Source organism: Diabrotica undecimpunctata, chromosome 7 (assembly GCF_040954645.1).
Source record: "Diabrotica undecimpunctata isolate CICGRU chromosome 7, icDiaUnde3, whole genome shotgun sequence".
NCBI classification, from domain to species: domain Eukaryota; kingdom Metazoa; phylum Arthropoda; class Insecta; order Coleoptera; family Chrysomelidae; genus Diabrotica; species Diabrotica undecimpunctata.
In genome coordinates this window covers 75,581,062-75,605,030 of record NC_092809.1, presented here as the reverse complement: position 1 = coordinate 75,605,030, position 23,969 = coordinate 75,581,062, and the positions used below count along the sequence as shown (strand labels likewise).

General features: G+C 33.0%; 1 protein-coding gene across 1 annotated transcript in view; it reads right to left on the bottom strand.

The window, feature by feature from the left end:
* LOC140446463 (uncharacterized) overlaps positions 1-23,688 on the bottom strand; it is a 63,032-nt gene extending 39,344 nt beyond the window's left edge. The window contains exons 1-6 of the mRNA XM_072539016.1: positions 23,559-23,688; positions 11,897-12,069; positions 8,279-8,314; positions 4,245-4,457; positions 1,850-2,062; positions 1,510-1,688 (exon numbers count right to left, since the gene is read on the bottom strand). Coding sequence (XP_072395117.1) covers positions 1,510-1,688; positions 1,850-2,062; positions 4,245-4,457; positions 8,279-8,314; positions 11,897-12,059 — 804 coding nt within the window. The 5' untranslated portion in view covers positions 12,060-12,069; positions 23,559-23,688. The remainder of the gene's footprint in view (positions 1-1,509; positions 1,689-1,849; positions 2,063-4,244; positions 4,458-8,278; positions 8,315-11,896; positions 12,070-23,558) is intronic.
* Positions 23,689-23,969: the final 281 nt, after the last annotated feature.

The following is a 23,969-nucleotide window of genomic DNA, read 5'->3' as shown; positions in this document are numbered from 1 at the left end:
GATATTAACATCGCGAAAACAGAGTACCTATCTACAAGTAAAGAAGACATAGAAGATCTAAAGATTGACGACAACGTAACAATCAAAGGAAAGGATAAATTCAAATACTTGGGGTTTATAATCACGAAAAAGGTAACAACAGAGGAAGAAATTAAGCAAAGATTAGGACAAACAAGAACAGCAATCTGACAACTTAACTCGGTATGGTGGGATAGACACGTAAATATGAAGACAAAAACACAGATTTATAAAACATTAGAACAAAAGATTATGACATATGGGGCTGAAATTGGATTATTAACAAGAAAAACAGCAGTAAAATAGTAGCAATAGAGATCGAATGCCTGCGAAGATACGGCAGAGTAACAAGAATGGATTGGAGAAGTAATGACGAAATAAAGCAAACAACATCAATAGAAACAGACATACTAACCTATATAGAACAAAAAAGACTAAAGTGGTATGGAAATGTAAGAAGAATTAGCGACAGCAGATGGATAAAGATAACAATCGAATGGAGCCCCATAGGAAGGAGGAAAAGAAGACAACCCCGAAGATCCTGGAGGAACGAAGTAGACGACGCCATGAGTAAGAGAGGCCTAAACGATGGAGAATGGGACAATAGAGAGAGATGGAATCATCTTATTTTCATTATTCGGGCAATATTAGTTGTGTTGCCCTATTTGAGAGTTATTTTACCCCGTGTTGCAGTTTCGCAACTTTTTATGAACTATTAAGATTCAATATTAAATGGGAATTATTTCGACATCGTACTGGTAACTCCATTTAAATCCAAGATGTATGAATAAAGAATTCGCCACTTGCTTTAAAAATTAAGCTACATTGGCGCCTGAAATCTTCTTGGCAGTCGATCGTAGAAGAGAGTGACTGGAAAGGTTTCATGAATGAGGCCAGTGCTCGAATTGGGCTCTAGAGCCATAGGATGGACGAAATATACATACTCGAGTCGAAGAAGAGGAAACCAGCGTTGTTCTAGACGGAATGTATATACCCAGATCCCCTTTATGATGTCCTCATATGTTATACAGAGGCCATTGCATGTTCCGAAAGCAACATCTGTTTTAAAATTATATTATTTTGATTTCTGCATCACGGTTACGAAGAAAGTTCACGAAGAAAGTATAATCGCACAAGGATCGGCTAGCCATAAATTGAGGCTATGTACGCAATCAACTTCTGCTTGACTTTTTTGCTTTTTATTGTAATTAATACGAAACTATTCATTAAAACAATTAGTATTCGTAACTGAACTTTTGTCTGTCTCTATTTTTCTTCTAATCTTTCTCTACCACAAAAGTATAGACATCGTTGAATACTATGAAAGATCTTTTTTTCCTACTCAGTATTTTTTTAATACTGAGCTGTTATATAATTGGCGCACTAATCATACAGAAAACATCACAATATCATAAAGAAAAACGCACTTTTCTCTTACGGAAAACAAGCTGATCTGAATATATTTATTTTTCTACATGTTTATTATCTTACCTGTTTTGCAGGAATAGGAATTGTGGCTAAAAGAGTTTCAGGTTCTCTTGGATCAATTTTGATCACTTTATATCCACCAAAAATAGCTACCCACAGATTACCATCAACGTCTATAGTCATACCGTCAGGAAATCCTTCTACGTTATTCTTTTCGAGACTGAATATAGATTTCCCATTGGCTAAAATTAAAACATGTTCATATCATGAATTTTATAGATACTTTTTCTATTGGCTGCAACTAAAATTAGTCTAGGTGATGTGTTTGACGAATACGTGATGATAAACAGGTCACAAAATTAAAATTAAATATAAATTTATATAAAATATTATAAATGCTTACAAATTGTTCCTTTTTGAATGTCAAAATCGTATTGTTCTACACATCTTTTAAAGGAATCAATATAATACATCTTTTTTTGCTGCTCATTCCATGCCAATCCATTCGAAATTCCTAATTCTCCTAAGTGTTTAACTGCTTTACCATTTTGAACTGAAAATAGGGAACCTCTTCCCGGAGCAACATTTCCATTGGTTGGTTCTTCTCCCATAGTACCTAAAAATCCATTTAGTGTAAATTGTATACTTCAGTAATTAGAGTATATTCATTTAACTATTGCAATATTGTTATATACTTAGAGAAATAGACTATTAAGAATTAATCTTAAAGCACCGTACACAATATGCTCGAGGGCACCATTGCTCAGTCTTGGTAGATTATGGGAGGGGTCGTTTATAGAGGTGAGAAACACAAGAAAGAATAGATAATGATATATCTATTCAAAGGATATGTATATCAAATATCAATAAAGTTATATATTATATAAAAACATAAGAACTCTCTTACTAACCTAAGTCCTCTTTGCAATGGATTAACTGTGTATGGAAAATAAAAAAAACATGCAATTAAATGAAAAATTTAAATACGTAACAAGAACAAGGTATTTATGTCAATTGCCACCTTTAAGGAATCGTATAAAAGGCTGGTAGAAGTAATGGATTTTAACAAGAGCTATGAGTCATGCCGATGCAGTACACAAGTTTACCTGTTATTTACAAGGTCATAGCTCTTGTCAAAATCCATTACCTATATTCGATTTCATTCATTCTGTCTGCTGATTGAACTCCAACAAGTGGTGGGGTTCTGACAGCCGTACCATAACCAAGATTTTTAATGTGTTTTTGTGGAGTCCAGTATACAGTCTTTTTTGTATTTATATAGATTTATAATATCTAATAAATTTATAATAGAACCAGCTTAAAGAAAAAATTCTGAATTTTTACCACACACAATTTGTACAAACCCCAGCTCCGAGTGACATGTGTGTTCCAATGGATCAGTGGGGCCCACATGTCCGAAGATCAAACCGGTCACACTCCTTAAAGGAGCGGTACATATCTGATCCCCAAGCTATAACCAACCACCCCTCTCCATCGCAGGACATAACGAATGAGGAGGCTTTTGTACTGAGCGTTAATTTTTTAGGGGAGAATAATGGGGAGAACCATGTAGTGTTAGAAAGCAATACTCTAACACTCCGACATCGAGGCCTTCTGCAGACCTGATTCCTTCGACGTGTAGACATCTTTGACGAGCCAGGCTTCTTCGAAGTTAGAAGCCCCAGATGCCGATGGAAGTCCCGGAGTAGACCCAGTCATCGCCCCCCTATCGAAAGTGGTCGGACGACCACGTAGGCTTCGGCACACTGGTACCCTACGAAACCCCGTTGGATATGGCAGATGGGATCCGGACGACCGAAAAAAAGACGAACCCGTTGGAGGAGTTGGCACACCGACCGAGGATGGACCTGTAGGAGCTTAAGATGCCGTCATCACCACCGACCTTCCCCTGTAAGTAGTGCAGTGTTGTTTGAATTATTCTGAACATTTTTTACTTGTATTTTTATGCATATTTTCTTGTGTATTTTCACATGTATTTTTATTGTATTTTTTATTCAATAAATATTTGTCCCAGCCGCAGAATCTCCAGAGGAGGGGGGATGACTCAAAATTGAAGCTACAAACCAGACCAATTATTCCTAAGCTCCAACATCCAGGACTGCATTATCAAACAATTTTATGAACCATTCCCCAAGATCCAAGATAAATCCATAATAATACTGGTGAACTCAGTAATAGGAATAACTAAAATTTCCTTTCTTAGAAGATTCAACATAAAAAAGACCAAGTAATAAGAGACCAAAGATACATAACCAGAGGTTGCAGACAGTATTTCACACCAGGCCGTTCCAAAGAATCAAAAACCATTCTGGTCAAATACGAAAAATATATAATGATAATCTGACCAGAATCAATTGCTGCCTAATCTGCGAGTAGTATGTTCGAAGAAGCTAGCACTTCGAGATACTTCTAAGGTGTTCAGCAGTGCGGATAAAGTTCCAGAACGGCTGAAGCGCGTATATACTCGTATATAGATCAATTAAATTGTAGGAGTTGGTCGATAAAATAAATCTGCACTACTAAGTAATAAATGTTATAAATTAATTGTGTTTTAAGTGTTAGTGTTAGAAGAACAAAAATAAATTACAATAAGTGTTAAAAAACTGTAAATAAAAAAGAACATCACAATGTGTTGTTCCTATTATTTTAGTATGATTTAAAAATAGAAGTAAAAAATATCGAAATTGCACTTAAAATAATATCTCAAGCCCATAGCACAAAAATCCCTACTCTATGTACATTCCAAAATCAATTAATTAACTAAACTAAAGTCTTACCTGCCCATATTCTTCCAGAAGGATCGCATTTACCATCGTTAAATCTGTTATTAACTAGTTCTTTTTCAGTATGAACTTCGACAATTTTTTCTACGTTAGTTACTTTGTCACTTACTCCATCCCACGTAACTGCAAGGAGTTCTCGATCAAGGCCAACAACAAATCTGTCTTTTTGTCCTTTAACCGGGAGAATTAGCGAAACTAAATTTTTTCCTGAAAATAAAAAAAGTACACTACGAGATTGGACAATACATTATTATGAAATATGTGGAAGTAACTTTTGAGGATGAAGGGCAGAATAACATTGAAGACACGGAATGCCAAACAGGAACCCCGATTACCATCGAAGTTAGCTATTAGAAAAATTAAAGCCCGAGGGCCTAACAGATAAATAGGGAATAAAATGGATAAAAATTATATATAACAAAATATATGTAACAGGAAAAATCCCCCAAAGCTGGTTAAATTCGACCTTCGTAACTATAGCAAAAAAATAACGATCTTGAAAGAAGCTTCGATGATGGACATGAGAATAATATATAATTTGTATTACAACCAAACTTCCAAAATTAAAGTGAATAACCAGAGGCAATTGACAGAGGCAATCTCCATAGATAGAGGAGTGGGACAAGGATGTATTATATGCCCGATGTTATTAAACAATATCTTCGAGCAAGTACTGGGAGAACTACAGGAGGGCGTAGTAAGTAGTCAACGGAGTGCATCTGAACAACATTAGATATCTAGATAGAAGAAATTGTTGACATCTGTCAACGAGGTTCTCTAGAAAGTAGGGTTAGATTTAAAAATATTGTTACGAACATGCATTCGGCGTGGCCCATGTAACGGTTGCATCTCGAAAGCGCCGAGAACTTTCCACGGATGTATCGAGCGCGGGAAAGGTCGATCCGTTAAACAACGACTTAGGTGGGACTACTCCAGATGATTATAGAACAATACTTTTGGTATATGTATATATATATATATATATATATATATATATATATATATATAAAATAAACCTTAATGTTTTTTACTAAGTTTTTATAAATTTTTTTTTTTATATATACATGTACTTTTATCACATGTTCTTTTGCTGTGCTAATTTTGTCAAATTGCAAACTTTACCTAGTTTCAATTAATTGTTATATACAACGTTAACTCTGAATGTCCAGCTTTGTAAGCTTTTTCATATTTTTAACATCACTGACTGCTACATGTCTTTGTAAGGTAACACACTTTGGTTATAACTTCTCTATGGATGTTTGGTTTCATATTGTTCTTTTTAGATGAACTGATGATGCTTTCTGAGCAGAAAGCGAAACGTCTTCAATAAATAGATGAAGTAGCCATCTTCTTTGTCTTTTATTTCTCCACTTTGACCGAAAAACCCACCACACTTCCTGAGTGTACCTTAGTTTATATATATATATATATATATATATATATATATATATATATATATATATATATATATATATATATATATATATATGATAAGATATTACCGAACTATAAACTTATAAATAAATATATTTATATAAATTTGAACCGCTCGTTTTATTTAATCTCGCTACAATATTTAAATCGTCTAAGTTTTAAATATATTCCTTCTTAATTTTTGATACTCTCATATTTTTATTCTTGTTTTTCGAATAAGTTCTTATACTTTAATTGTTTAACACATTCGTTGCCACCAACGCACAGCATTGTCGGAAATTTCTGCCACGTGCGACCAATGCGCCTGGCGCGTTTTCTAGAGTCTTATCAAAGAAAATATAGACGCATATGCGTCTATATTCTTTGGTCTTATGTTCATTGGTCATAATATTAGCTGGGTTCAACGAATACTACAACGAATTTTATTAAGTTGGATGTTTATTATATACATATGTTAGTGTGTTGACGAGAGAAGGTTGGTTCCGAGTGTGTGTGTGCTTACGTAATTCAGGTGACTCGTTTGAAGAAAGGATATTGCAAAATCTATTTGGACTTAAGAAAATGGTCTTGTTTCATTATTTCCTTATATAGTAGCATTTTTGAACAGTATTTTGAGCTAAAATCACATAAAGTAGTAACCCGCATGTAATGTAAACGCGCCAGGTGCGTTTATTGGCTCCTGGCGAGGATTTGTTTTAGTCTAAAGTAGTTATTTATTTGCAGTTCTCATGGATCAATGACCGGGCTGCTCGAGTTAACCCTTCTCAATCTCCGCCGACACCACCAGTCTTAGAGATCCCCAGATTAGAGATTGATTGGTCATTCACTGAGTCCCAAAAGATTAGTTTTAATTTCAATAAAATTCCTGGTTTACTTTTTAACGTACATGGAACAGAACCAATCGATTATTTTCACTTGTTAGCAACTGATGATTTTTACAATGATCTCTGTATCAAAGCAAATGCACACGCTGTCGAATTATTTTGTCAAAGTTCCGGAGTTAAATCAATAATTGCATCTTGGAAAGATATAACTGTATAACTGTAAAAGATATAATCGAATAAATGGACTTAACCATTATTGGATGAAACACTATCTCTTTAATTTGACTGCATTTTCAAGCTTTATGAGCCTTTATAAAACTGCCAAAATCAAGTCACTCGAACACAAATCAAAAAAATCAAGCCACTGATTGATTCTTTCGATGATAAATGAATGCAGTTTATTACTCCAATAAAGAACTCTTATTGGATGAATCCATGATCCTGTGGAGAGGTCGCTTAAAATTTCTGCAATACATTAAGGGAAAACGACACAAGTTTGGTGTAAAGCTGTACTCACTACGTGAGCCAAACGGGCTGGTATTAAAATTTTTTGGTTCATTAAAACCACTCAGATTCAGCTGATGTATAGTTAGGAGGTTCACGGCATACCGAAAGGGTGGTAAACGTTTATTAGAAGAAAAACTTGGTGCTGGTCATGCGATCTACATGGACAACTTCTATAATAGTGTCAATCTCACTGAGACTTTATTGAATAACCAAAAATATGCTACAAGCACACTAAGGGTTAATCGAAAAGGAAATCCGCCTGAAGTTTTAGCAAAAAATTGAAAAAAGGTGAAGTGGTCAACCAATTTAATTTTCGAGGCATATGTGTCACAAAGTGGAAGGACCGTAGGGAGGTGTTAGCCATATCCAGTGAATTTAATTGAGAATTACAAGAAACTACGAATAAACGAGGTCAGGTGAAGAGCAGAAACCACAACTCACAAATAAGTATTTTATGTCGGGGATAGACAGTACTGATCAAATGTTATTTTACCACAGTTGCGAGCATAAAACTCTTATTTGGTATAAGAAAGTTGCTATCCATATATGTCAAATCATGCTCTTGAACTCATGGTTTCTATATAACGGCAATAGTCCAAACAAATTAAATTACTACGATTTTCGGCTTGCAGTCATTGAAAAATTACTTGGCCACCACCTGCAGAACCCATCCCAAGATTTAACGTATAGCATCTGCCAGAATATTGCTCCAAAGGTGAAAATGGAAAGGCGAAAAGAAGACGATGTCAGGTATGTTGGATTAATGGTAAAGTCAACAAGGATTTTGTTTACTATTGCTCCCAATGTCCTGAAGGTCCCTAACCCGAACTGTGTCTAACTCCATGTTTCCGTATATTTCATGTAAACCTATAGCAGTATATGGCAGGTAGTTTCATGTATTAGAATAATATTTTCGTTTGTATCTTTTTTTCTGTAATACACATTGTTAAAAACAACTCCGAGGAAAAACTGACAGATGCAATAAAGAAATAGAACTGGCTCACGGGTATAACTCTCCCGTCCAAGTTGACAATGAATATGTTAAACCTAACCCATACTCAATATATGGTTTAGTAATTTATCCTTTGTCTTCTATTTCTAATTAAAATAACACACAGTATTATAATCAAAATAACAAATTTTCTCGTACTGTTACATAGATACTTAGTCCAAAATTTCTTACACAAAAATATTACGAAAAAAGAATATATATCAATATAATGGAAAAACTATGGATAAAATGTTGTTCGTTTACCTACTCACTTTTGTAAGCTGCGTCGGATGGGACTTTTGATCTTTCTGAAAAATAAAAATTTGGTTAAAATAAATATATATAAAAAATATTCCTTTTATTGAAGTACGATGTTTACATATAAAAGTACGGAAATTTTACCTGGAAAATATTGTAAGCAATATTTCCCAGGTCTTCTTCATAAGAAGATGGGATATCATCAAAGTTCAATCTTCCAAATGTTCACTAAAATAACACCAACTATAATATCAAAACATGCTTTTAGGTTTACAGTTCCTATTTATTCCTACATTAGTACGTATTTAGTATTTCTAAGAATTCTTTAGTTATTGGGTAAGAAAATAAAAATATACTGCCGATGATTGAACTCATTCCGGCCCTGGAAGGAGGAACGGTAATAACAGCCATTTTAATCATCAAAAATAGATAAATACTGAGATAATAAGTGCAATGGATAAGTGGCAAAAAAACAATAAAGAAATGTTACATTATTAACTTATTAGAAGCATGAATAGTCAATAAACCATAACAATTAAAAATATACCCAACAAAAACCACAATAATTCGAAAGAAATACCATACAATAACCGAGATATAGGGTGTTTTATCTACTTTGCACATTTTTTATTGGTTCATTAATCATGGCACTAAAATTTCCATGTCATAACAATTTTTAATTGAAGGTGATTAATTGTAAACATCGCACTTCAAGCGACGAAATCATATTCCACTTATCAACTTTGCAGAGGCGTACCAAAATAATATTTTAAATATTTATTTAAACACATAAGTAATTAAGTAAAGTTAAATCTAAGACCGATATAAGTGTTAAATTATCATGTGTGTTTTGACAGGTATATTATAGTTGTCTTAACAAAGTAAAGTAAAATTTTATTGCTATTATAGAGTGCCTAATACAGTATTGCAAACAACAGAAAACTTTACAAAATACTTATTTTTCATTAGACTAAACAATCTGAAATTTTAACACACGATCTCGTCATTACACTTTATTTGTGGAAGTGTTGTGTGCTGTAAACGTTATATTTGTTTTTTTTAACATGATTTGATAGTTTCCTTGTGTTTATGTGTTTTATATTCCATATAAATTAAAATGAGGTAAGCTAAACTACTATCATGGGAACGGGTGTATATAGTACTGCATTTTTTTTGTTTATTTTAGTAAATTTTCGAAATATGAAATGAAGGGGGCACTGACTACTAAAGAGTTAATGGATTTGTTAGAAGAAGACTAAGTTTTTGAAAATGTAGACTCACTTGATGTGGTTTATGTGCCGCCGGAATTAGATTAAGTTTCCGATGTAGAAGACATTGATGATAATCTTACATGATAATATACATAGATTTAAAAAAATTATTGGCATATGTATATTATCTGGTTATCACACTCTGCCTCAAGTTGATATGTATTGGTCGAAGGATGAGGATGAAGAAGTGCACATTATAAGAGAAAGGATGAGCCGACATAGATTTCGTTCAGGCAAACATGAAGCTGTACTCGGAGCACATTTTTGAAGAGGCTCTAACGATATTGATGAAAGCATCTCAATAAATGGAGTAAAGCTCAATAACCTGCGGTATGCAGATGATACAATAGTGTCTTCCAATGCCATGGAAGGGCTACAAAACTTACTGAACAAAATAACGGAAACAAGTAGAACATATGGAATGAACAAGAGATTAAATGTCGCATCGGAAAGGCAAAAAGTGCATTCTTGACTATGAGCTCTGTGTTCAAGAGCCATGGCCTCACCCTAGAAACAAAAATAAGGCTCCTTAAATGTTACGTGTACTCAGTGCTTTTGTACAGAGTAGAAAATTGAGCTATGATTATACAGAAGGATCCTGAAGATACCATGGACAGACAAAGTCACCAATGAAGAAGTACTGCGGAGGATGAACACAGCCGCGGATTTGGTCAACATCGTGAAGGGTCGTAAGCTGCAGTACTTGGGACATATAATGAGAAATCAAGGCAGATACGAGCTACTCCAATGCATTTTGCAAGGTAAAATTGAAGGAAAAAGGGTCCCAGGGCGAAGAAGAATATCCTGGCGCTGAGAGAATTGTATAGAAAGACCTCAACATAGCTATTCCGTATAGCAATTAACAAAGTCATCATAGCCAGAATGATCGCCAACGTTCGGAACGGACAGGCACCCTAAGAAGAAGAAACATGAAGAGAAGAGAATAGTGAAGAAACCGCTACATAAGTGTCACTTAGTGGATGGATGTCAATCTAAATTTGCTTTACCAGATGAAAGTAGATTCGAAAATATTGGCCACATTACAAAAAGAGACGATACTAGTGCAAGAATGTCGCATGTGCAAAAGTAATACTATTTATTTATGTAAAAGGTGTAGAGTGCATCTACACTCCGAATGTTTCGAAAATTTTCACCTTAAAATTTTATTGTATCGGACGTTAATTGTTTAATACTATAAAAAGAATAAACTTACATCAAATTTACTTCACTTACGTCAAAACTATTTTAAAGTAATAATAAAGTCTATTTGATACAAATATTCCCAAGAAATAGAGCAAACCACGCCTATGCACATATAGAATGTGGAACGAATAAACTATTTCTCTCATTCCCATTCATTCCAACAACCTAAATATATAGATCAGAGAAATGTTGATAAGTTTACCGATGTTTCAAACTATTCAATTAACTTATCTAATTGTAAGCTCGTGAATCGCACCAAGTTATATTGTTACGGGGGCAAACTCTATGGAACTATCTTACTGTTCACTTATTTATATTAGCGAAGCATACACAATAAAAATGACCACAATAAGAATTTACTTCTGACATTTAACATCGTTGCCGTTAGCTCTTAGTTCAATGTGTAGATGAATCACTTTTAATTGAAAATTGTCCGACTTACAATAAAAATCAAAATTATAATATGTACAAACGTTTAAAGCTAAATATCTCAATAACTGTTACATTTAGACATGAGGAGTAATTAAAAAAAAACTTAAAGAATAATTAAAGTTCTTTCTAATAAAATCATAATATACAGGGTGATTTATTTAAGAAAGTTGAGACATTTTTAGTTCGCATTTTGAAGTTTTATCAAAACAGACAACATTAAAAAATTGTACTGAGCAAAATATTTGCAATTGTATTATTTATAAAGATATCTAGAGAGTGTCAAATCGGACACTGTTTCAAAATAAAATTGGTCATACCTCGTAAAACACTCGGCATAAGTTATCTATGGAATTGTCAAGAACTGTTCTGTCGGAACGCAATCCATAATAATATACAGAGCGTTATATTTAAAATAAGGAAGTTTTAGTCAACTTCCGGTATAAACGGAGGTGGTAGGATGCTTTACATATTTTAGAATAATTGAGTTTATCCAAAAACTTCATATCCTAAATTTTCAAATATTAATTACGTCAAGTTTCTCTAAAACGCCTAATTAGAACTCCCAAAGAATCACCCTCTATATAATTATATATAACATATTACATGGAACACAACTACATGTAAAACACTAAAATGTTTAATTTTTTTTTATAAATTTACCAATGTTTCTCAATTTATATTCATATATTTTACTAAATTATGAAACTTTAATATAAATAACTTTACCTAAAACTACTTTAGTATGTTGCTTAGTGGCAGGAACGTATCGATGAATCGCCTGTCCAAAGATATCCACCAAATATAAGTTTTGAGTTTCCGCATCCCAGTGAGGTCCTTCTCCCAATTCTGTCGTTGAAATTTCTTCCACTCTTACCACTTTAGGATTCATGTTGTAAATTCTGTAAGTTTGAGCATTGCATGTACCCACAGTCAGTATAATTACAATAGAAGTAAAACAACTTCTTCGAATTTTTGGATTTCTGAAATTTATCGGCATTATCAGGGACATAAGATACTGAGTTTATAATTAGATAATTAGATTCTGTTAGGGATCAATATTAATAAGCAACTTTGTAAGTAGAGACCTTATATCTTGACCAGCGCATCATTAATACCTACCTGACGTCATAGAATATATACTTTTAATCTAGCAAAACTGTATTCCACCTATCAAAATAAAAACAAAAGTATTATTATTTACTTAACAAGGGATAGTTGCTGGGAGTTGGCTGTATACTATATTAGTTAAAAAAACTCGAACATCGAAGTAAAAAACTTCTGTTAAAATTTGTATATTTAATTAGAAAATTAAATTAAAAATCCAAATGAATTAAAAAGTTCAGAAAGTTTTCTGACTAATCTTCAGTGAACTTTTTAGCACTTGCATAACTAACCACAAAACCAAATAGTGAATGGGTTTACATTGATGAAAATATACTTAAATGTATTAAATTATACGGCAATATGCCGATGTAAATGGATTAAGAACCGGAAACAAATGGGTGTAAAATATTGCTTCATTCGAATTGTCGTTTAATTAATTTTGTAGATTTATCTGTTTTCTGATCTTGATTACATCTTATTTTCTTGTTCATCTATTGTCCGTTTGTGTAAGTAGGTACTTTGTACCTGTATATTGCCGAATTTCATTATTGTTGAGGTGAAGTTTTGAATACTATTCTTTTCGTGCAGTAAAGTTTATTTGCATTGTCTTAGTTTCACTGAATTTTATTTTCCATTCGTGAAAATATGCTTGACGATGTTCTAGATGAGCTTTTACCATCTTTAAAGCGATTGTGGGATTATAATGAGGCGTTAATATTATGATAGTATCATTGGTCAAAGTTCCTGTGATTGTATTTCTGCTTGATGATAGATCTGTGGTGTCTAGTACGTACAGAAGTGGTCCAAACACACTTTCTTGAGGAATGCCAGCTTTTATAGGGAAATTTGTCGATATCGTAGTTTACAAAGTTGAGTAGCAATTAGTATAACATACTTATTTGGTTTATTACTTAAAATATAACTTATATTTTTTTAATTAGAAGAATGAAAATATATTTCCAGAGTTCCTAGACACCAAAACTTTCATTTAGAGAGCTATAATGGAGTTCCACCTTTAGATTTTCAAACTCCTCAACCTGATGGTGACAATTGGAAGCAGACCTTTCTAACTATACAGCTACCAAACTGAAATAAAGACTTCAGTTCATTTGAGCTTTCAGCGAAATGATCAAACACATAGAGGTTCTTTAGACCTATGAAATCCCAGTACAATAATCGAAGTCAGTTATGCCTAATTGTAAAAAATATTTCCTCTAAACAAATAAGACTATTTATTAATCTTAAAATGTTTAAACTCCAAATTTAGCTAAATATAATGCTAAAAAACAGTTAATGCAAGGAAATTTGCTCAGCTGATTAAAAAAAATCCGATTGTCTCGTATGATGTAAACTCATCTTGCATTTGTTGTATGATCATTGAAGTGATCATTTCCGTTCCAACAAATAATGGCTGCACTATCAAGTCTATCGCCAACGGTTCATGTAGAGTGCATTGAATTTCCAAAATCTGCTAAGCATATAATTTATATTGCAAGTAAAACAGTCTATAGAGTTAAGTGTATGCTATCTAAACCACATCGTTATGCCATCTTACTGACCGTAGTGTTACGAATTTTCTAAAAATATTTTCAAAATCTGTGTCACCTCAAACACCTTCCTTTAAGTATACTTTATTTTAACGTGTACTTACATGAACTTTAACCTTAATCAGCCGAAATAAGGATGAATTTATCTATTTTTATTTAATATTGCGTAAACGAATGCGAAGCTAAAGGTATATTTTTAAAAATATGTTTTAAATTTGTACGGTACATTGAGTCTGAGAAATGTTTATATTATATGTCAAGATTATTGACATATTATGTGCGACATAAATAATTCAGCCCTTTAATAATTATGAGCAATAGAAATGACATTATATTAAGCGGGGCATTCACGTTCCTATTTGAAGTCCCACTTGGTAGAACTACTAATTATTGGAGACTCGGCTTCACTCACACTCCGACTTGCTATCAAACTACCGCTTTAACTTCAGTCCTAATCTGTTTTCACGATTTGTGGTTTTCACGGTGGTGTACATCCGTCAGCAAAAAAATGTACCGAATAACCATTTGAAAAGAAAGAAGGAAAAAAATGTTGGATGAAGAAATTATTCGTTGATGGTGTGAACCATAGATAAAGAATATATATTACTGAATAGATAGGAAACTGTGTAGGTTATTTCTGGACAATGCGCCATCTGGCGGCCTTAGGAAAGCAACATCTTTTTAAAAAATCTTCTCGTAATTCTTCAAATATAAAGATTAATATTGAGGGTTTGATTACAAAAATAAAACAAACGTTGGTTCTTTTTCTACTTTATTTTCTTTTTTACGTTTTTATATAAACATTAATTACACGTATTTAAATGTAGTTGGTTAAACAGTGGCTATTCTGTAGTTTCTATAAATTACAACACAGAAACAGAGAAGGAATAGCATCACATTTCAAGGTGGACTTATATCTCAATCCAACATAGCGGGCTTCTGGTCCAAAATGAATTGTGCAAGTCTTCTCTGTCAATTTTGTTAATCCAAATATCATAAAGCTAAAAAATAAATAGTTTGTTTTTAATATTTTCTGTGAAATAATGTTACATAGTATATTTCTAGAGGTGCTTTACAAAAGGACAAATAAACAAAAGTTTTGTAGAAAAAGTTCTTGAAACATTGAAGAATTGCCACATTTTTTAATGGCGATAATTTTAATTCCTAAAAAACTTTTACCTAATTCTATATCGGCAACAATTCTAATACACATCATAACGTGAAAGAAAGAAGTTTGGGACAACATCGGACATTTTAAGGCAATTATTAAAAAATAAATAAAATCTTATATCAGCATTTTCTACTTACCGCCCTATCTTTTGGAAAAATATGCATTTAAGCATCCTTATTGTAATTATTACAACCATTAACGCAACAGTTAAAAACCGTAATTATTTAAATATGATGGCAAAAAAGCAAACAATTATTTAATCGCAAATAATACAACTCGAAACACTGTGTCGAAACCACAATAAAAATGGCGTACTTGTTTTTTGTTTTGTTGGTTGCGGTATTGCGCAGTCACGAAGCTTTGCTATGAATGCTACGCCCTCTGGTGTCCTTAGGAAATACAAATTTCAGAGGACTGTCACTCCCATAAGAGATACCCGGGCATGGTGTGAACTATTGTGACACGAAGTTGCTCAATGTCAATAATGAGGATGATCACAGAAACTACCGCAGAACGCTATGTTGGTAGTGTTTTCCTACTTCAACATTACATCCAGCATGTGTTGTTCGGTTCACGTATAGAGCACTACTAGTATCCCACAAACACTACTATTTCTAGACTATTTCTGTAAATATCACTAAATTCAAAAAGAAGAACAATCAATCAAGAACAACTGTCATATTTTTATGCGTTATTTTAATCAATAGTTAAATGAATGCAAATTTTAGTAAGCATATGAAAAGTAATAAGTGAACAGCCTTTACTTTTGTCATCTGGGCAACATATTAAAATGATAAAGGTGGAAATGGAAAGCATAAACTATCGAAAAACTTGAAGACTTGAAGAATTGGAAGAATTGAAGACTTTCTAAACGTACAAGGTAGGTTGTAAAATGTAATACTATATAGTATATGCTGATACATAATTATATACCTAAGTTCTCTATAAGTTTTCCTTCAATTTGTTAACCCTAGAAGGGCCAAGAAGTAGTTAAAAAATCAATATAACATCTGACTTTTACTATGTCAACTTTAAATCTTAAACAACGACGTGAGGTTTGAGGTCCTTTTGGGACCCCAGGACCATATTTTTCAACCTCCAGTTAAATAATCTTTTTCTTCTTCTTGTGCCACTCCTATCGGAGGTTGGAAATCATCAGGGCTATCCTGACCTTGTTTACAGCTGACCTAAAAAGTTCATTAGTGGTACAGCCAAACCACTCTCTCAAATTACGCAACCATGACATTCTTCTACGGTCTGGATTCCGTTTTCCTTCTATTTTTCCTTGCATTATATTTTGAAGTCATGCGTATTTATGTCCTCTCATCAGGTGACCCAAATATTCGAGTTTTCTTCGTTTGATCGTTGACAAAATTTCTGGGTCTTTTCCTATCCTTCGCATTACTTCAAAGTTTGTGACTCTTTCAACCCAACTTATCTTCTGCATTCGACGGTAGCACCACATCTCGAAACTTTCAATATTTTTTATGTTGTTCTGTTTGAGAGTCCAGGCCTCTACACCGTATAATAGTGTGTTAAATACGTAGCCCCTTAGCATTCTTAATCGCAGAGGGATGCTTATATCTCTGTTGGATAAGAATTTCCTTATCTTTATGAAGGTGGCCCTGGCAATTTGGATACGACTTTTTATTTCATTGTTTCGGTCTCCAGTTTCGTTTATTGAAGTCCCCAAGTATTTGTAACTTGAAACTTTTTCAATTTGAATGCCGTTTATACTAATATGTGCTGGTTGTGTCATGTTCTTACTGAAGACCATATACTTGGTTTTTTTGATATTGATACTTATGCCATAATTGTTGCAGGCAATATTTATATTTGTAAGTAATCGTTGTAATTCTTCTACTGTTCTTGCAACTAGTACAGTGTCGTCTGCGTATCGAATATTATTTCCATTGATTACGATTCCTTCGTTTGTTGCAAAAGGGTTTCCTGGCAGATACTTTCACTATAAACATTAAATAGCAGCGGTGACAAAAGGCATCCCTGTCGTACTCCTCTACGTATTTCTATTGCTTGTGATATCTCATTTTCTATTTTGATGTTAGCTTTAGTTAAATAATGGCCAATCTTATTCCTGAAATCTCGTATAGATAAATTTTAATAGTAGGTACAAGATTCCACTGCAGGATTACTACGTTCATAACGTAGTTAATCACGCTCATATTTATTTTGTACATACATTTAAAATTAGGAGAATACGTTGATAATAGGTAACCAGTCAAAAAGTGGCCACAAATATTTTTAATTCAATTAATAGTAATTGTACATTAAATATTATAATAGTAAAAATTAACCTCATGATGATGATCGAGAAATTGAAGACCATATTAACGTAGATGTTGGGGAGAACAAAAACAAGCCTGCTGAAGATACGATAGTAAATAATGCGGTTGGAGAAGAGACAAAAGGAGAACTTATAGAGGACGAAGTTAGAAGAAGCAATAAAAGTATACTGCATATTCTGGATGTGTATGGAGGGCCAACGACATATTCTAACAGTACCAATGAAATATTTGAAATTTTTAACATTTTCTTGACTCATGACACGACGCAAGTATCTGTGTACATAAAACCAACCTTGGTTTTACCAACCAAGAAGCAACTCGCATGTACCGAATTTACAGTGAAAAAAATCCAGAGAAACAGAACATATGGAAAGACATTGATATTATAGAACTTAATGCAGTTATTGGAGTTTTGATTACAGCAGGAGCTCTACGTTGTCGAAAAGAGAACATTGCAGAAATGTGGAGTACAGATACCATATTCACAGCATCAATGCCTCGTGGTAGATATTCTCAGGCATGCAATTTTATCCGATTTGATGATAAATCGACAAGAAAACAAAAGCATTAAACAGACAAGATGACTGTATTTAGAGACATATGGGAACTTTTTGTTACGAATTGAAAACAGGCGTTTGTTCCCCATGAATAAGTAACTGTGGATGAACACCTGGTAGCTTTTAGAGCAAAGAGCCCAATCAAATAGTACATAAGCACAAAGCCTGCAAAGTATGGTGTTAAGATTTGGGCACTAGCAGACGTAAAAACAACATACCTGCATAATTTGCAAATTTACACTGGCAAGCAACTACGAGCGAAGCCAGAGAAAAATCAAGGTTTCAGAGTAGTAACAGATTTAGCGTCTCCTTTAAGTAAGTAAGCCCGACACTCCAATGGAATTAAACAGTTCTAGAAACCGAGCTGATTTCTCGTCCGAATTAGCCTTTTCGAAAAACGTTGCCAAGGTATCTTATGTACTAAATAAAAACAAACTGGTCAATGTCCATAAAGGATTTACGCTTTATCTCTTATTTGTCCAGAACTGCAAGGTTATACCTGATACACACAGGGGTCTAAAACTCTAGAAGGATAGGTTGCGGAAATTTACAGTCTTGATGGAAATGTAAACATTTCTAATCCACTAGGAGAATATATCTCTGTACCTCAGCCAGAGATTTATGCAATATTGCCTTGTGCAAGATAAATTAACATGAGGACTCCTGAATTTCGGCAGATTAATGTATACAAAGATAGTCAAGCAGATATGTGAGCTCTCAGGAGCCCTAAGATAGTCTCTAGGCTAGTGGGGAAATAAGCTTAGATAGCAGAGAAACTATATTTCACAGATAATAAATCAGTTGAGACTTTAGCATATACTAACGTTGAAGACATTATTACAAGAACCAGAACAGGCACCACAGAAGTCCTAATAAACCAACGGGACAGAGTAAAACCACATTAGGCTTTCACGGTCATCGTCTAACTTTGAACTGTTTGTTCGGGCTGTTGTCGTCTGAGATTAGTTCTCGACGTTTCGCCAACACTAGGGGTTGGCATCTTCTAGAGATGTTACTGCTTCTGTATACTACGATCGGAGTATACCGAATACCATGCATATGTGAGAACCACAAAAAGACGTACAAACACAAGGGTAAACGAACATAAAAGTCATTGTCGTTTAGGACATATCGACAAATCTGCCGTTGCCGAACACGCTTTGGGAAGCGGAGAACATCGGATACTGTTTGAAGAAACGCAGATGCTGGATAAAACATCACAGTACTACTCAAGGTTATATCGGGAAGCGGTGGAAATATATAAGCATCCAAATAATTTTAATCGGATAGAAGAAGGAGTAAGAATTAACAAAACATGGATACCGATATTAAAATCCACAAACACCTTTCCAGCAAATTACGAAAAAAAAAGCTACAAACGACGACACCCCCCCTCAAACCGAAACCAGTGGAAGTGAGGCGAGTAGAAAATATAAATATGACCTCCGTAGTACAACGCGGCGTCAGTTTCAGCTTCCAAGCGAAGCAGTACCATCTTCAGAAGACGCCAACCTCTAGTGTTGGCGAAACGTCGAGAACTAATTTCAGAAGACAACGGCATAACATTTCAACAAGTTAGAGTAAAACCAAGTTTGTGCTGACTAGCACACACGAGAGTTGGGTATATATTGGGATCAAAACTTCGAAGCTGTGAGAGAATTTATTTTTCTCAACAAACTGGTCGATATAAACAAGAACAGAGGGAATAAAAATACTCATACTCGCAGCCGGGTGCTACTATGGCTTATTAAAATATCCAACTAATAATCGTTTATATCAAACAACAACATTAAAACTGTACAGAACGTTCATAGTCTTGGTACTCACATTTAGATAAGAAACATGGACCTAAATCAAATCCGATAAATCCTCCCTATCTATCTTCGAAAGGAAGATAATGAGCAAACTCTTTGGTATTTTTGTGAAGTCCGAACATGGGGGAGCAGAACTTTGAACTACAGAACATAAACAAACACAAAAGATCGGTGAAAAGCCATTATTACTACAATTAATTCGTTGAAACAAGAATCATATATAATAAAAAGAGTCACAAACTCGTAATCGATTTGTATCCGAAAACGAGACAGACCAAAGGTCAGGTAAAAAAAGATGGCTCAAGATGCTAATAAGATCGATGCTCTTAACTGGAAAAACCAAACAGTATGGAGAGGAGAAATGAGGGGTCGAGGTCCTGTAACGGTTGTATACTTTTTCCATTGTCAATTTGCCAAGCGTCGGCTTTTGAGGTTCTTTGATGTCGATGCCGACCATTGGCGTGGAAATTAAGAAAAGGGATCAGTTATCAAACGCATATTTCAAGAAAAATCATATAATTTTTATTAATTTTTACATAATTATATTCAGGAAAATTTCTCAATTTTTGGGCAGAAATTGTTTAAACAATTTTTTAAACAAATTCAAAATATCACCTTTTGTGCTCCAAAAAATATTTTTTAGGTTTTTGGGTGACTCTAAATAAGATCTATGTCATTTTTCTCAAAAGTTAATAGTTTTGGAGATATAAGCGATTTAAAATCCGAAAAATGCGATACCTAATATGCATTTTCGAGGCTTGAAAAATATGTAAATGAGTATTTTTGAGATTCAAGAGTATCTAAACTAAAGTATCAACATTGATTTTGGTGAGAAATCGGAGCAATATTTTCCGTAGCAGAAAAAGGTGATCTTTTGAATTTGAATTGTTTCCGGCAAAAATGTCCGGCACCCTTCAACCTTCGATTTGTTTAAACGGGGCATTTTTGAATAGGACTCTTCAAAGGACAGAATCAGTTTTTTTTTCAAATGGGAGCGGGCTCACAACACCGAATAAATAACAAATTAATTCTTTCAAATTAAAGCTTGTTAATTTTAGTGATTTATAAGAATATTGGACTTATTATTTAGTTTTTACATAAACCATAATATTTTTTTACAATTATCTGTAAATAATGGCTCATTCTGTCAGAAAATTTTAAAACATTGTCTATCCAGCAATTAAGATAGTCAACTGAAATTTAATTTTTAAACACGGCCTACTGTTAATGCACAAACAGGGTGAATCTTCAATATTTTGCTTCGAGTTAGAGATATCTGAAAAAGTTATTTGGAAAAGATGTTCCAAATATTATTTTAACCCCACATAACAAAGTTTTATGTCAAAATTCGCACTTTTACTTTTTTCATTAATTGAAGAGCTTATTTCCAGTGTCTTAAATCCAAAATTTCGATTTTTTAAATTTTCTTTTTTTAAACTTTATAGATTTCTTCAAGTCTAGAATAAAGTTATATGTACCAAAACAACTTCTTATTTACCATTTAAAAGTGCATATGAAAATTGTAAAATTGTATAATTTGTATGTTAAATTTGTATGAAAATCTGTAATTTCATGGATTTCATTATATGGATGTAAGACACTTTGGAAATAAGCTCTTCAATTGTAGTCAGGATTCTAAAACGGACAGTTGGCTGTCCCGAGATGCATCTTTAGACAGCCAATTGTAGATTTAGGATCGAGATTACAAATAATACTGAAAAACTAAAATTGCGAATTTTGTCATGAAATTTGGTATGTGCGTTTACAATAAGTGGAACAACTTTTCCAAATAAGTTTTTCCGATTTCTCTAACGCGAAGCAAAATATCGAAAATTTACCCTGTTTGTGGATTCGCAGTAAGCCGCGTTTAAAATTTAAATTTCAGATGACTATCTTAAAAAAATGTGCACTAACAACATGTATGACTGTGCAAAATGTCAAATCTGTATGTATTTTAGTAGCTGATATATAGAGTTGTCTTCATCTTAAATGCGACACACTGTATAATAATGAATACTAGTGTTCAAGATGCATCGCGATAGCTGTAAAGAAATTAATTAGAAGGACTGAAAAGAATCGTCAGTGTGCCTGTAAAATTGTAAACTGTTCGCTGAATAACGTCTTTTGCAGCAGTGTCAATCCTACCCAATTTTTTATTTGGTCGCTTTCGTTTTAAGGAATGATCTGTAACTGTGCCTAATTTAATAATTGTATATATCGTCTTATACCCGATTTTTTTAATACATGAATTCTCGAAACAATTGCATTATCAGCCATCCCAATATTTTCTTTTTTCAAACACTCATACATATTTAAAACTATTCTTTGGGATTGTACGTGCAAATCTTTATTTTTTAATTCAGAGCTGTCATTAACATAATTGTCATTATTTATTGATAACACAGAAGTTGATGCATCTTAAAAAATGCCATCCTAGAAAAATATAATATTACTTATAACTTATATTACCTATACCTTATAAGCCTCCGCCTCTGCAATAGGAAATATTTTAGGGTATCGCATAGCAGACAACAGGTGTTCATTAGAATTTATTGGTTTGCGCTTCGCGCTGTTGCCATAATGCATGAGTTTAAAATTAGTGAATATAACCTTAATACCATTATTAATATATCTGCAATTTTTCATGTTTCCAGGTAAGGTATAAAATCAATGAAATTTGGAAAAAAATAATACAATTCTTGAAACCGTTTTTGAGAACTTGGATTCTTAAAAGTTGTCTGATTTCTTAAAAGTCGATCATTATATCTATAAAAGTATTACCGCTAAATTCACCAACAGGGCAACGTCGAACGTTCAAATTCTCTCCAGACTACAATGTTGCCAATATTCGAAAATTACTTAGAATATAAGTAATATATACAAAGTTCACGGTTGCTTTAATTCATTAGTGAAGAGTCCATGGAAATATTAGTACCTAGTTAATTAATTTATATATATATTTTTGAGAATAAGTTCATATTATTTTTTAAGAGTGTCGTTCGTTGACTAGCAATTGAATAATAACGAATAGAAAATAGAGAATATTTTTTAAATATAACCTTAGGAATTTTAGGAAATATGTCTGACAACCTTGATTTGAAAGGCGGTCTCTTTGATACCAGAATAAGACATGTTTATGTTGGAAAATTATTAGTGGATGTACTATATCACTAAAGAAGAGTGATAGTGATGAAAATAATACGAACATATTATTTTTTAACTGTCTCAACGTTAATCGGTAGTGCTAACTATTAAGTTGTTACTATCAAATAACGCTTTTTATTTAATTCGACGTTTTATCCAACTGAGCCTGACGGCATCGTTAGACAATTTCACACTGTCAAACAATATTCCCGACTTGTTATTAATGACTAGCAGTTTTGTATTTAATTATATTTCTAAGTAAAAAAATACTAAATCAAATGTATAAACATCTAAATAAAATATAACTTTCAAGTAAATGTTCACTTTTTATTAAATTGCTATAAATTAAATTATTTATTAAAATCTTAACTGTCTTTTCCTTGTTAAATTATTTATATACAAATACGAACAACTTGCATTATAAATTTGTTATACATATTTTTCTACCATTCCAATAATATCTTTCTATGGTAATATCTGTCCGTATACATTTTTACAATTATTGATATTATGTGGTATTTTCAATATGTTAGTTTTTTTAATGTCAGTTAAAAACCTATTTGTTACGTCCCTGATGCAACCAGTTATTCAGAAACCAATAATAGGAAACTGTATGCAGTTTACGATGTGGTATTATATTAGTTATTTCTGTATACCTAATTAAATTAGCACAATTTAGAATGGGTATAGATATTAATTGAATACGTTAACATGCCTAATTATGATCAATAACTTAACATCTTACCAACTGTCTGTGAAAAAAAAACGTACACTAAGAATTAATTAACTAACAGACTCAGTTTATAATAGTGAGGTTTTGTTTTTATCAACCAACCAGTTACTGAATCTTGAATCTTTAGTTGGACATGCGTGGTAATAACCTGCTGGGATTTATAATAACAAATCACGTTTATCAGTAGGTACTATTAAAGGAGCGCGTATATTTAATTTTTAAGTGGGTAAAAATACAAAAAAATATTGCAGTATTTTTTTGTGACAATTATTGTACTGGTTTGATCTATCAGGCCAGAATTTTATAATATTCTTTGTTATTTACTATTATTGTACACATTATGAGTATAATTTAAGATGTTGGAGCCAATCCGTCGTAGCCTTGTTTTTCAGTCATTGCTTTATCATAAACGCATCCAGGCTT